Source organism: Topomyia yanbarensis, chromosome 3 (genome assembly GCF_030247195.1).
Source record: "Topomyia yanbarensis strain Yona2022 chromosome 3, ASM3024719v1, whole genome shotgun sequence".
In the NCBI taxonomy this organism is placed as follows: Eukaryota; Metazoa; Arthropoda; class Insecta; order Diptera; family Culicidae; genus Topomyia; species Topomyia yanbarensis.
The window spans coordinates 233,043,924-233,060,259 of NC_080672.1; the positions used below are offsets into that span (position 1 = coordinate 233,043,924).

The 16,336-nt window shown below is 38.1% G+C and overlaps 1 protein-coding gene across 1 annotated transcript in view; it reads left to right on the top strand.

The window, feature by feature from the left end:
- Nucleotides 1-16,336, top strand: part of LOC131692818 (solute carrier family 22 member 13) — a 1,403,565-nt gene that overhangs the window by 300,189 nt on the left and 1,087,040 nt on the right. The window contains exon 4 of the mRNA XM_058980108.1: nucleotides 10,445-10,570. Within this exon, the coding sequence (XP_058836091.1) occupies nucleotides 10,445-10,570 (126 nt within the window). The remainder of the gene's footprint in view (nucleotides 1-10,444; nucleotides 10,571-16,336) is intronic.

A 16,336-nucleotide genomic window follows, 5' to 3' on the forward strand; every position in this document is an offset into this window, starting at 1 on the left:
AGCTAGCTACCGACAGTACGCGATGGCGGAAACGCGCATGAAGAGTTTGATAAAAGCCAAAAAACGTAGCTACTGGCGCCGGTTCGTCGACGGACTAACGAGAGAAACATCGATGAGCACTCTTTGGAGTACGGCCCGGCGCTTACGAAACCGAAACAGTACCAATGAGAGCGTGGAATATTCAAACCGTTGGATATTCGATTTCGCCAAGAAGGTTTGTCCGGATTCCGCCCCGGCACAGAAGATCTACCGCGCCGCGTCCCCTCACAATAACGCGAACGAAACACCGTTTTCGATGGTGGAGTTCTCACTTGCTCTCTTATCATGTAACAATAAAGCCCCAGGGCCAGACAGAATCAAATTTAACTTGTTAAAGAATCTGCCAGACTCTGCCAAGAGACGCTTGTTGAATTTATTTAATAAGTTTCTTGAGGATAATATTGTCCCTCATGACTGGAGGCAAGTGAAGGTCATTGCCATTCAAAAACCAGGAAAACCAGCCTCCGACCACAACTCGTATCGACCGATTGCGATGCTGTCCTGTATCCGAAAGTTGTTCGAGAAAATGATCTTGTTTCGCCTCGATAATTGGGTTGAAGCAAATGGGTTACTGTCAGATACACAATTTGGTTTCCGCAAAGGCAAAGGGACGAACGATTGTCTTGCGTTGCTCTCAACAGAAATTCAAATGGCTTATGCTAGCAAAGAGCAGATGGCATCAGTTTTCCTAGATATAAAGGGGGCTTTTGACTCAGTTTCTATCAAAATTCTTTCAGAGAAGCTGCACCAGCATGGTCTTTCACCGACTCTAAACAACTTTTTGCTAAACTTGCTGTCTGAAAAACATATGCATTTTTCGCATGGTGATTTATCGACATCACGAATTAGCTACATGGGTCTTCCCCAGGGCTCATGTCTAAGCCCCCTTCTCTATAACTTTTACGTGAATGACATTGACGAATGTCTTGTCAATTCCTGCACGCTAAGGCAGCTTGCAGATGACGGTGTGGTCTCTATTACAGGTCCCAAAGCCGTCGATCTGCAAGGACCATTGCAAGATACCTTGGACAATTTGTCTGCTTGGGCCCTACAGCTAGGTATCGAGTTCTCCACGCAGAAAACTGAGCTAGTCGTATTTTCAAGGAAGCGTGAACCAGCGCAACTACAGCTTCAATTAATGGGTGAAACTATTGCTCAGGTTTCAACTTTCAAATATCTCGGGGTCTGGTTCGACTCTAAAGGAACCTGGGGATGTCACATTAGGTATCTGAAACAGAAGTGCCAGCAAAGGATCAACTTTCTCCGTACAATAACCGGAACATGGTGGGGTGCCCACCCAGGAGACCTGATCAGGCTGTACCAAACAACAATATTGTCGGTGATGGAGTACGGGAGTTTCTGTTTCCGCTCCGCTGCGAACATACATTTCATCAAACTAGAGCGAATCCAATATCGTTGTTTGCGTATTGCTTTGGGTTGTATGCACTCGACACATACGATGAGTTTAGAAGTGCAGGCGGGCGTCCTTCCGCTGAAAAATCGATTTTGGGAACTCTCCTATCGATTGCTCATCCGATGCGATATCTTGAACCCGTTAGTAATTGCAAATTTCGAAAGGCTTATCGAGCTCAATTCTCAAACCCGATTTATGTCCTTGTACTTCGATTACATGGCACAAAATATCAATCCTTCTTCATACTATCCCAACCGTGTCAATCTCTTTCATGCTTCTGATTCAACTGTTTTCTTTGACACATCCATGAAAGACGAGATTCGTGGAATCCCGGATCACATACGCCCGCAAGTGATCCCAAGCATCTTTCATAGTAAATTTCGAGAAGTCGACTGCAACAAGATGTTTTACACCGACGGGTCAAGCCTTGACGGCTCCACTGGCTTCGGTATATTCAATCAAAACCTCACCGCCTCATTCAAACTCAATGATCCTGCTTCAGTTTAAGTCGCAGAACTTGCTGCTATTCAGTATACCCTTGGGATCATTGATACTTTGCCCACCGATCACTACTTTATTGTCTCGGATAGCCTCAGCTCAATCGAGGCTCTCCGTTCAATGAAACCTAGAAAGCACATTCCATATTTTCTGGGAAAAATCTGGGAGCGCCTGCGTGCTTTGTCTGCAAGATCGTACAAGATTACCTTAGTTTGGGTTCCCTCGCATTGCTCCATTCCAGGTAATGAAGAAGCGGACTGTTTAGCTAAGGCGGGCGCTTTGCAAGGTGACATATATGAAAGACCAATTAGCTTCAGCGAATTTTTCAGTATTACTCATCAGAGAACCCTCGAAAGTTGGCAAACATCATGGAGCAATGGTGAACTGGGAAGGTGGCTACATTCGATAATCCCTAAGGTGTCGACGAAACCTTGGTTCAGTGGGATGGATGTGGGTCGGGATTTCATTCGTGTGATGTCTCGGCTCATGTCCAATCACTACACGCTGGACGCACATCTCCGGCGTATTGGGCTCGTGGATAGCGGTATCTGCGCTTGTGGCAACGGTTATCACGAAATCGAACATGTTGTCTGGGCATGCGCCGAGTACTGTTCTGCCAGATCTCAACTATTCGATTCCCTTCGGGCCCGAGGAAGATCACCCAATGTCCCGGTTCGAGATGTACTAGCAAGCCGCGATATTCTCTACATGTCCCTTATATACACGTTCCTCAAAACCATCAATATCCAAATTTAAATGCCCCTATCTTTTCTCTTATCATTCCCAGAAGTGCCCTCTTCCGCCTACCGTACCCCAACGATGGTTTGATACGACTCCAAGACGAGACAAAACATCTGTCGAATGAACCAACAACACGAGATCTACAGTACAACATCACACGCGCAGCGCGGTGTGTTCCCGATCCGTATCTGAGCCGTACTACGAAATCGTCTGGAGGAACCCCTGCCGGCACGAGGAAAACCGCCCGGCGTCCCAATACTTGATACATCCGTTCGAATCTGTAATCCTGGCCGTTGATTCCTGATGCCGGAAACTGAAGTTTATATTCCCCCCCCCGCGTTCAGTCTTGTCCACCCTCTCTCCCATGTCTCTGATACACAGATGTATGTCTTCACCCCCTTCTCCCCTTGAATATCTTCCCAAAACATATGTGCTCCCCTATCTTCTAGTGTTAGTTGATCAATCCATTCGAATCTGTAATCCTGGCCGTTAATTCCTGATGCCGGAAACTGAAAGTTTATATCTCACCCCCCCCCCTTCAGCCTTGTCCACCCACCCTCCCATGTCTCTGATACACAGATGTATGACTTCACCCCCTTCTCCCCTTGAATATCTTCCCAAAATTTATGTGCCCTCCTATCTTCTAGTTTTAGTTGAACAATATTAAATCTCGTTAAGAAATGCGCAACAGTACCACTACTTTAAAATAGTCCTAATTAATTCCCCTTAATCTTGAACCACTCTTTCTAGTTATCTCTAGTTAATAAGCTTGTAAAATGTTCCGCTTAGTTAATAATTATTTTTTCTACAATCTCCCTTCTAAAAATCATAAAGTGAATTACTATACAAAGAACACACAAATGACCCGTCCCCCAAATCTTACGAATATTATATTATACCCTCTTTTATATGTATAAGTTAGCTGTAGTTTTTTTTTAGTTTCATTATATAAAACAAAATAATATTGAAATGTGTATCCCCCTAGTTTTAAGAAATTCAAAATGTAAAACAATGAAAAAATGGCACCTTTAAGCTAACGCATACGTGCCTTATCAAATAAACAAATTGCAAAAAAAAATATGTGTTATCAATTCAACACAAAACCGTTGGTTTCAAACGATCATCAGCTTCAAAATCATTAAATATCAACATGCAAATTCAAAATAAAAAATGTTTTTTCCATTATTTGGCGTATAAAGATAAAATAGCATCGCGGTTTGTTTCAATCTCGTAAAATAATAAAATATCATAGATCTCCCAAGAGAATCGAAAATCATCAAGTTTCAATGAAGAAATTTGTTTGAAATCATTTTCAACTATTTCTACATTCAGAAAACTCAAAAACAGTTGTGCTAAAAGCTTTCGATATTTCGAGCTTTCGTAGCACGCCATCTGCATCAACCCAAGGATAACTTTTAGTACACTTGTTTTTCTTTTCGTATCTTTCCACGCTGTTTCGCGTGCGACGGTACACTGCGTATCGCGAGGAAAATTGAAAAACGCTGTTATGAAGTTTTCCAAAACGATTTTTTCTTTGTACCATCAGATTCCTTGGTTTCTAACGAATCCGTACATATGCAACACTTGGGTAATTTTGTAGGAAATATCGAAGAAACAGCAGGTTAAAAATATTGCTCCACTTTTGCGCACATATACATACAAATTTTACTTTAGTTGTGTCTGTGCGGGTGGAAAAACTGCTTCTAGTAAAATGGAAATTTTTCAATGAAAAGCGGAAAATATGGAAAATCGGAGAAAATCACGTCCAAGAAAAATTGTTTAGCTATGTTACATTGGAAAAATCAAAATTTTAAACACATGATTGCAAAAACTGTGTGCTTTTTCAATCGGAAAAAAGCACACAATTTTTATGAGTTGGAAAATTTTGAATTTTCCATTTCGGCCAATTCATATTAAAAACAATTATCTAGGTCGTGATTTCTTTCTTTTTTCCATATTTTGTCATTTTCTTTGAAAATAAAATAAAAACCGCAAAAAACACGAAAAATGGCGGATTGCCCAACGGGGGCCTTACCTTGGTTTTCAGCGCAGCACCCCAAGCAGGAGCCGCATATCGCAGTATCGATGACGAAACACTAGATAATAGACCGACATTCCGTAGGTGTAATCAACGTGGTTGTTAAAGCTCAACCAGTCGTCGATTATCACTCCCAATTGCTTCAGTGCACGCTTCGATGCATTCACATGCCCTTCGATGGTGATCTGTATCCGCTGAACCGCTTTGCAGTTGTTGTCCAACAACAAATCCGTCTTGTAGTGAGCTATTTGCAGCTTGACCCGTTCATCCAGCTCTCGATCGCATCTATTGTCTCCGTCACCGACACCTCCATTTGTTCAAGTGTCTCACCGTTAGTGACACATCGTCCACGAAACCAACGATTTTCACTTTCCTGGGCAGCCGCAGTGTTATGACTCCACACTGATAGAATATATTCGTAAATCGCTAGGAATTCATTTCGTACAAACAACTTTCATAAAATATACGAATTTTTCGTACATATGATGAATCGTTTGTAGTTCTATCGGAACACTTTTATTTTTATTACTAGTTTTTCGTGAAAACCACGAAATGACTTTCGTTGGCTTATTACGAACCAGCTTCATTCAGCAAACGAGTCGTTCGCTGTTATATACGAATATCTTTATAATATTTACGAGCACCATTCGTCAAACCGTCCACGTCAAAAGAGCAATATGGAGCCATTGTTGCTATACGTCAGATAATTGTTGTTGTCTGACTATTTAGTAGTCGTATCCGTGTCCGCCGGTTGCAGGAAGATTTCCTGAACCTCTTTCACTTCCAGTTGATTCAGAATCTGGAGCAGTACAGAATCAGTTGAGTCGTCGCGAACTGCTCGTTGATTTTGTATGAATTTGAATTTGAGTTTTTCACTGCCGGAGCAATACCGATGCTGTCAAACATCGATCCTAAAAGATCCAATGCGACCAACGAAATCGTTTGTAATATACATAAACGTTTATTATAATAAACGAAACATTTCGTTTCTTTCACGAAAAATAATGTCGATAACTTTCGTGCAAGGTAAACTAAATAAGTAAAATTTACGAAAACTTTCGTTCATCAAGCGGCCATTTCTTCGTACCACAATAAAATTGATTTGGCCACATCGATTTTTTTAAATAAAAAAACTATGTTGTCAAACATCGATCCCAAAAGAGCGACTGAAAACAATAAGAGGCTAATAAATATGAAAACTTTTCTAAGATAAACGAAAAGATTCTGTGCGACCAACGAAATCGTTCGTAATCTACAAAAACGTTTATTAAAATAAACAAAACATTTAATTTCATTCACGAAAAATAATTTCGTTATCAACGATAACATTCGTGCAGTGTACATTAAATGTGTAAAATTTACGAAAGCTTTCGTTCACCAAACGGCCATTCTTGTTCATGAAATGAACGAAACTTACTATTTACAACGCACGAAAATACTTCGTTGCAGAAAACGGCGAATTAATTCGTGCATTGCATGATCGATTTCATTATATTTACGAATTTATATTATCAGTGCATCGTACATCCCATTCCAAAGTGTGACCAGGTAAGTGAATCGTGATTCGGGAAGAGACCCTCAACGATTATATTTAGCTTACCCGGGCACATTTCAGCTGGTGTCGACGGACCCACGTCTTCGTCATGACGACTCAGTATGCGACTCCCGGGGATTGGCGTTTATTTCTCAGCACAGCTACTTATGGCAATTGGCTTGCCAAGCTTGATCTCCCGTTTTAAAGAGTCCCTACCTTCTAGATACGTCGCTTGCGCTCCCCTCTCACTCTCCGATCTTGCGCTCTGAGCCCGCCTTCTGCCTCTAAGACAAGCAGCGTGTAGCGTACTGAGCTACTCATTTAACCAGTAAGCTGCACGCCGTCTACTGCATGACCCTAGTTTTTATGACATTGTAACGTTACAAGCCGTCACAATCCTTCTTGTTAGATCAGCCATATCAACGTACTTGATTCCGTTGTTCGCCGAAGTAACTCAACAAAGAGGTTTTCGTTAAAGGCTCTCGTCTTCCACTTTAGCTTGCCGCCCGTCATTCTTCGTGCTGCAGCAGGGTTCCACTGGCCGATGCGGTAGCGAATCGCCTGGTGGTCTCTATGGGGATACTTCTCTCACACTCTCCAGTCCATGTTCGCCGTCAGTCAAGGACTACAGAATGTGGCGAAATTTCTCTCGGTACCGATATCCGTTTCGTGAACCATTAAGCTCCTAGCTCCTCGCTTCGCCGCGATCTACTTGTTATAGTCCTCGGCGGTTGAGCTCCACAACGTGCCGTCAAGCAGGTGTCGAGTCTGCAGCCAATTTTCACTACAAGGAAATATTTTCATAAGATGACTTTTACGAATGAAACTTCGAGAATTTCATTTAAAATATTAGGCATGTTTTTGTTTAACATATTCAATTTTTTCAAATTTCTCCAAAATATTTTGGGTGGGGAGGGGGTTTCGTCACCAACACCCCCCCCCCCTCCCGCTACTACGCCACAGGATTTTAGAATGACACCCTGCCCCAGATAGTGCAGTAAGACATTTTCAATGTCAATACACACGGTCAAATTTGTTTATATGTTTTCATTTAGTTTGTTTACATACGAAACTCCGAAATTATTGTAGAGGCACTTAGACCGCCCTGACAAATAGGGTCCGTGGGCAAATAAGAACCCAAATAGTGGGGAAACCCCTAATTGTAAACTTGGCAAAAAATACATGAAATAAGATTATTTGAGATCTAATTTTGCACTAGAAGTTTTGAATTCGCAAAGACAGTTGCTCTCGGTAATTGCACAAGTATAAGACTTATATGGAAATGGTATTACCTCATTACTAAGATGATTATATGATGATCTGTGTATTCATATACCATTAAACATCAAACTCACGGTTGATCGCACTACCTAATGTAAGGGTCAACCACCGTAAGTTTCGAAAACGTTTGCAAAAGTTTCATATTAATTTTTGAGAAACAGTTCATTCATATTCAGTGAACTCACAAAATATTTCTAGTACGAATTCCTTGAATTGTGTCGATATGTTTTCATTAATTGATATTCAAAATCGGTTTAGTTTTGCCCCCAAAACACCAATAAAGAAATACTCTTTATGTAATGGTGTCATTTTTCGCTATTGAAAATTGGAAAGAGAAGAATAAACATTCAAAAGGTTTAGTATCTCCGTCGTTCGATAGCGGATTTTGTCAATCCAGAGCTTGTTAGAGAGGTATTTTTATAAGCTTTCGAATCTCTTGCACATTATGTGACTAAACTGCTTTGTTCAAAAGTTATATGCTAAAAACAACAATGAATCACCTCGCTACGGGCCACGCTAGCGAGATGAATTCTAGAAATCCCAGAACAATAATAGTATATATGACCACATACTATACTTATCTGAATGATATTCCAATTGGCAATTGACGCTCACAAAGTATTCGACGAAAAACAAAGTAGTTCGCACAAATTTAAACGATTTAATTTGCAATTTCTTAAACACACACTTTCACAAAAGCAATAATAGATAGTGTCTCGACCCATGTGACCAGTCAGCAAGTTAGGAAAGTTCTTGATAGGCGCCTAAACACGCGAAGTTAGGGCAGTGCCTTATAAAAACAAAGGAAGTAAGAATTATTACAATTTTACGGAGGACGAGTGTTCTGTACTAATAGACATAAAAGAAAATCCATTAGCTGATTCGGACTCGGTAGAAGCGAACGTAAATATTCGACCAGTGAGACAGTGGGCTGCTACACCATCTTAATACACCTAGTTACGTTATCGAGTGCATCAACAACATTGTATTAATACAGAAATTCACTCAGCTTATCGTAAAAATTCCAAATTATGCATATTTTCATCATGCCAAGCAGGGTGCCTCACTAAGTCATTAATTTCTCGGCCTACAATCAATGGAACGCCTAAAAATTGACATCAAATTTGCTTTGCTTTGTTGTTAAGAACCAATATAATAACACAAATGCGCTGAAAACAGTGAAACTCTCGTGTTTGATCGCAACAAAAACTCGAATCGAGTGCCCCTATTGTTGCGCTACCATTTGACTCAATGCGTTGAACAAAGATGGCAGACACTGCTCTAACCAATGGTTTCAAATGGGTAGGGTGATATTAGAAACATGGGAAAATGGGCTCATAACCCTACGTATAATGACCGTTTATTTGTCAATGTCTTCAAGAAGTTATATAATGGAGGGTCCATTCTTTTAATGATGTTATTTCCAAACATTGTTGGCGCATGTTCATTCCGTTTAATTTTTGCCTTTCTGATATAGAAAGGTTATCCAATCACTCTGAACATGACCAACCTAATCCCGGGTGTCATATACCATTCGACTAAGTTCGTCGAGATCGGAAAATGTCTGTGTGTATGTATGTGTATGGGCGTATGTGGAAAAAATGTCGGCTCAGTATCTCCGAGATGGCTGGACCGATTTTCACAAACTTAGTCTCAGATGAAAGGTACAACCTTCCCATCGGCTGCTATTGAATTTTTTATTGATTGGACTTCTGGTTACGGAGTTACGGGTTAAAGAGTGCGACCACACACCAAATTCCCATATAAACTGAACTGAAAAATGCTCAAACGAGGAAAATTTCAAACTCGAATTTGTATTTTTGATGCCAAATGTCTTTAAAATGCATGAAGCGTCGAGATTTGATATAAACACTAAACAAATTTTTTGACAAGAATTGATTTTTATGGACTTTGGAACATTTTTGCCTTTCTCGTTTAGAAAGGTAATGCAATCACTCTGAACATAACCAACTTAATCCCGGGCAAAATATTTTTTGGGTTATGCGGTGAGGGACTCCCCCCTCTCCCTACATTGCACAACACCCTTCGCTAAACACCCCCCCTTAAGATCCCCCCCCATCAAAGCTCTCCAACAGATGTCCCTCAAACGACCACCTCATTCACCCTCTTCAGACCCACCCCTCTGTCATCCCAATCACCTTCACCCAGTAGGCATACCAAGATAGCCTAGGGGTGGTTCGGTTGTGGGTTATTTATCCCTTTGACACACACACCCTCATGATACAATAAGTTAACCGAAAGCCGACATTAAGTTAATGCTGATTAAACTAATTAAATATTATATATTTTTGTTTACAGCCGTGGTGGATCCAGAATAAAATTTCTATTGGGTTTGAAATTTGGTTTTGACGTAATACGCAATAACCGCATTTATTAAAAAAAAAAACGATGGAAAATTTTGTATGAAATGATTTTGAGTTTGAAACTACTTTAAAATTGAAACAAAAATTTAAAATCTCTTAACAAGTTGAAAATTTTCGGCGGGGTTCTGATCCCCGGACCCTACGGGGAGGGGTCCGCTTTAGTTTTAAGTGTTTCAGCATCGACACATAGCATCTCAAGTTCGTGGCAGTCGATCCATTGTATGTATGTGAATATTCAATATACATTTCCACCATTATATTGAACATAACCAGTCATGGAATCATAGTTTAGACAAATGAGAAATTAATGGATTAAAACAGGTTTTTGTGTTGAATATTGTTACGCGAATTAAACGTAATACTCAAATAAATACTGCGTAAGGACCGATTTCATCAGCCTCGCTTAGCGCTTAAGCCAGGTACTGGTGAACCTGGTTTAAAGTTGAGCAAGAATGTTGAAATCGACCCTAAGGAGAGTTAAAAACGATACTAAAACCCCATCAATATCTTTTTAGGAATGTACTCCCAGATAATGTGCGGATGTTTAACGGGTTTAGTTAACATTTTTGAGCTGCACATGCTTTTCCGATGTCTTAGTGCAATTTGCTGTGGTCTGATGTACACCGCCGGAGGAGTTATTCGTAAGTAATTTAAAAATAATTAGAACGTTACACAAATGTACGATTAGCTTCATCCCAATATTGAAATTTTAAAGGGAAATAGCCAGAGCTCAGAAAAAAATTACATCAGTTCGTGAACTTGGAAGAGGAATGAATACTTTGATTGGCGAATGGATTCGTATTTCCTCTGCACTCAAGCAGTGTGGAAGTGAATAAATGAGGCATCGAAACTGAATTTTGGTTACGGTAAATTCAAGCAGAAATAAGAAAATGCGTTTGAGATACCATAGGGGAACCTGGGGCTAGTTGGCAGTTGGGATAAGTTGGCGGAGTCCTTTTTTTTCGTTATTATTATACATTTAGCGCTGTGTCCCGACGGAAACTTCACGTAATGCGAAATACATTCTCCAATGCGTTTATGTTGCATAACATTTTTTTTTGTAAACGTCGTGGACGATGTTGTGTTTTCGAGCGTGATAAGTTAATTTCGCTCATTTTCAACATTTTGTGTTATTTATTCATAACATACATAACACCTAACCACAATCAAAATATACTTTTTGATACATTTTTAAGCGGTTAGGGCAAGTTGGCGGTGATGCATGAGGGGCAAGTTAGCGGTACTGTTGACGGTACAAAAATTTGCATCAATTTTTTTTTAGTTTTAGAATTCACTCCAAAGCAAAAGAATCTTTTTCCTATGTATCTCGTCAAATCAGGAGACATTTACTTCGGATTTTCGTCCGAAAAATTTCGAAAATTAGCTTCTGAGTATGGAGCATGCATCGAGGAAAAATTTCCGGGTTATTGAGACTATATTTACAATATAATATACGAATATCTTTAAAAGACTTTCAGCAACATGAGGACTTTTGAAGTAATTGAGTTTCCATTAGACAGCTTATTTTCTGGAATACTGCCATATACATACCGCCAACTTACCCCAGGGTTGGCGAGATTTTCACGGCATATATTTATGTCTATAAAAATAAACACAATTCATCAAAAACTTAAATCTATCGGTAACAATTTTCGGAAAACTGACAGTATTAAAACAGTGTAAACAATACACTCTAAACTACTTCTACCCAAATTTTCAATAGAAAATACCCAATGTGTTATTTCCTGCAGCGTTTTTTCCGTGATACAATTTGATGTGGGACACCCTCTAATGGCGTTTTTCACGAAACCGCGTTTTTCAAATTGGCGAAAACGATAACTCAAAGACTAATCAACAAATTGACTTAATTTTTTCATGAGAATGCAGATGCCTGTACATGCCTGTCGATGAACCACAGAAAACTGAATGAAAAATTTCTCTCTATATTATTTTGAATAAAAGTGAGTGAATTTAACAGTAAAATATGAGAGTTTTCGGTTTTCATAAAGTCATTTTCCGAAACACGAACTTTCTTCTATTTTTTTTTGGTTCATCTAGTACCTACAAGTCTAAGCTTTACAAATCTTATTGAATTTCCTGTGTCGGGCAATCTTATCAAGAGTTATCGTGTTCGCCGCGGCGTTGGACGTCTACTCTTGGAACGCTCGTATGCAGGACCGTCGAGAGGGGAGGGAGGAAGGGGTGTTCCCCCTGGGCCCGGAGTTGTGGAAGGAGCCTGCACTTTGAACAGAAGGACTAATTCTGACAAATAATATTTCAATAACAATTTATTTGAAAATGCAATTAGGCTTGAATATTGGTATGATTTAATTAGGATAGCTTGCCTACACACAAAAAAACAATTAAATTTAAACGAGCATCAATTTTTGTTTCGCCACCACTTCATAACCAGTTTGCAACAAGAATTGTATGGATTTTTTGTTGCAAACTGGTTATGAAGTAGTTGCGGCATCAAAAATTTCTACTCGGAAAGCAATACGAATGTAAACATACAAAGCTTGAATCAATAATTGGATTGAAAATTAAGTTGGATTCGATGCACTCAATGGGAGCATCACAAAGCATACGATTTTACCCTTTCGTTCGTGTAATATTAGATGTCATTTATCTTACAGCAATATTGGATTAAAAGCGCATTAAATGCATTGGTGTCCCGTTTATTGAAACTGTAGTTTTCAATCAACTTGTAAAGTTATAATAAAATCCGTGAAGAAAGTTGTGTGTATTTTTGGTGGAACTTAATTTAATATTTATTTTCGTAAGATTACTAAATATTGTTTGCTGTGTAAATTATAAAAACAATATTGCTGATTTGATGAAATAAGATATTTTTTGATATCATAAGAATTTTGCAAATGACATAAAAATATTTTTCTTTAAAAGCACGTATTTTCGATTGTAGAAATTATGCCCACCTCGTAAGTGGTTTTATGGACGATAACAAAATGAAGGTGTTGCAACTGATAACGCCAAACTGAATTGTAGTCAAAAGTTCATCCTATCAAAAACAGAAATTACCAAATATGATTCAATTTCTATCATGAAGCTAATCGTAAATTATATAATAAAGTTTATACTGTCGAAAGACTAATCAAAAGAACAAATTGAAAACTCAAAAATAGTTTTAACGTGCAGGCAAAATTACATAAGATATTTTTTTGCAAATTGTATTTTTTCTATTTCACACTTTACTATACTACCCATGACTGCATATTTGTCCTGTTTTCTATGGTATTGCCTATCTCTATGGGACTGGCTTGCAATTATAGACATAATTATAATTATATCATGGATTTTAACCGACCATTTAAAAAAAATTGAATTCCAGAATCTCGAAAATTTGATTTTGATTCGTAGTTTTCTAATAATTCGAAACTTTGCAATCTGTAGATGGGTTTTAAAAAACAGTGGTTTATTTTTTGCTCTAATGATTCGGTTAAAATAGGATAGAATAATTAGTTTAATTGCGATTTCTTATCTTTTCAGGACGATATGTGACTACTATTCCTAACTATTTTAATCCGCCGTAACCGCTAAATGAATGATGAAAGTATCTATTAGAAAGAAGAAGAAAACTTCTTTTAGAGTGCTGAATTGGGACTCGAGAAACGAGTTCTGAATAACTTCACAAATCAAGAATGATCATTATGCTTTATTTTATTTTTTATACGATGGAAGAGGAAATGTCGTCCAGTTTAGTTTACGAAGTGCGTTCAAAATAAATTGTTTTTGGACTGATTCGATGCATTCTTCGTACAGGACAGTGTATGGGTTCCATACTATGCTGCAATATTCCAAAATTGGCCTGACATATGTATTGTATAATGATTTAAATGTATAAGGGTTAGGGCATTGCAAAAAAAAAATTTTTTTGAATTCTCGAACCCCCCTCTCATATTGTGACAAATTACATTTTATGAAAATTGATTGAAGAATAATAGAAATATATGCATGAGAAAATGATAAAATTTAATATGACTGACAAAAAGCCCTATAACCCCAACTTCTCGTATTCGGACTAAGATCAAAAGGGTTCCGTTCGATTTCTGAGATTTTTCACATTTGAAAAACTACAAAATATGTATGATTTGGGGCCAAAATGACCCAGTACCCCACTTTCCCGTTTTTTTCTAGAAACAAATATATCTTTATTCAAATACTAAAATTGTTTCCTTTCAAAAGAGGTATAAATTGTAATTTTCTGATTGCAACTTCCAAAGTTATCGCATTTAATGTATTTTTCCTCCATATTTTCCCATAGTACCAATTTCAAAAAATTTCAAGCGAAGTGGGCGGGGGTCTAAAATTGTCCAAATGATGTGAAATTTGGCATCTGAGCTTACTTTGACATTTGTCACAATATGAGAGGGGGGGGGGGGCTTTGAGAATTAAAAAAAAAAATTTGGAATGCCCTAATAAGGGTCCTCAAAATTGTAGGTGAAACGATTAATAAAGCCCAGCATACTATTTGCTTTATTTATTATTGTATTATAATGTTCAACAAATTTGAGCTTGGAGTCTAAGATTACGCCAAAATCTCGTACAATATTGCATTTTTCTACAAGTTGGTTGCCTAAGTGTATGTCTATGGGAACATTTGAAATTTTTCTGCTGAAGGTTTTTGAGTTGCATTTCTTTACATTAAGTTGGAGTAGACTTTTGCTACACCACGTGTGGAATATATTGATTTCGTTTTGGAATATTTCAGTGTCTTTGACATTTCTTATTTCCATGAAAAGTTTCATGTCATCTGCATATATAAGCACTTTAAGATGTTTGAGTATAAAGGTAATGTCATTTACGTACAAAATAAAAAGAAGAGGGCCTAAGTGGGAATCCTGGGGTACGCCTGAGGTGACAGACATTGGTTCCGAGAGTATATTCTGAAAGCGAACTGTTTGTTGACGTTTCGTTAAATATGATTCGAGCCATTTCAATAGTTTATTTTCTATGACATATTTTTGCAGTTTGAAGAGTAATAAAGGTATGTCAATACGGTCAAATGCTTTACTAAAGTCTTTGTAGAGTGTTTCCACGTGGTTGCCATTGTCCTTTGCATTTACAGTAAATGTTACAAATTCTAAAAGGTTTGATGTTGTGAGCGGCCTTTATAAAAGCCATGCTGCTTGCTTGTTATTTGATTATTGATTTTCTGAAATATTTTGTCATTTACTAGTTTTCCGAATAATTTTGGAATGCATGATATAATGGCAATCCCACGATGGTTTCGGATGTCCGATTTAGCGCCTGATTTAAAAATTGGCACTAAAAAGGATGATATCTATATTTCTGGGAATGTTCCATTTTTCAGTGACATGTTGAAAATATGTAGTAATGGTAGAGTGAATTCTGCTGCTAGATTTTTTTAAAAATATTGGTGCTATTCCGTCCGGTCCAGGTCCTCTTGATGCGTCTAAGTTTTTTAATGCAGTGGTAATGTCGTGTTCAGATAGTTCGTGGACGGAAATATCATTTGAAAACTCAGATATAATTGAAAAGTAGTCGCGGTCGCGGTCTGTTTCGGAATATGAAGTATAGACTTCTTGAAAGAATTTTCCAAATAAATTCCAAATTTCAGTATTGTTATTTCCTACATGCCCGTCAAAATGCAGTTGGGACGGAAAGTTGCTACTTTTCAATTTCGTTTTCACGTAATTGAAGAAATTCTTTGGACAGGTCTTGGTTTCTGTCTCGATTTTACGATTATATTCTTCATGTGCAGTGTTAATGGCTATGTCGAGTTGGGAGCAAATATCCAGATAGTTTTACCAATTTGTAATGCTATGTTCTTTCTTGTAAATCTTATGTGCCTATCGCCTTCTATTTTTTAAATTTTTCAGATGTTTGTTGAACCATACACGCTGCTAACCGCCATGAGTTCTTATTCTTCTTTTTACTGGTACTGTTCCAGAGATTAAATTCGTTACAATTAAATATAATTTAGTCACTGCTTCGTTGACATTTCCTTCTATACTCAATACAGTTTGCCAATTTATTCTACATAGTCTACGTTTGACTTCTTCGAAGTCGGTTTTATGGTATTCCGGCACTTCCTCATACTCCAAGTCGTTCGGGGAAGAGTTTTGATGAAAGAAAATTGAATATTCGATTGCTGTGTGAAATACTTCATTTTTCCATAATGGAGTTAAAGATGCATTAACACAGAAGTCTTCAGTGCAGTTAGTGAATAAGAGGTCTAAATATGAATTTTGTCTATTTCTTACATGGTTGATTTGGTGCAGGCCAAATTCAGATATTTTGTCAAAGAAGTATTGAAGTGTTTTATTTTCGCCTACGACTGGGAGTAAGGTAGATTCGTTTTCAATGTATACGATGAAGTTGGTGTTACGTTGATTAAAGTCGCCATAAATATGCAGTTTTGCTTC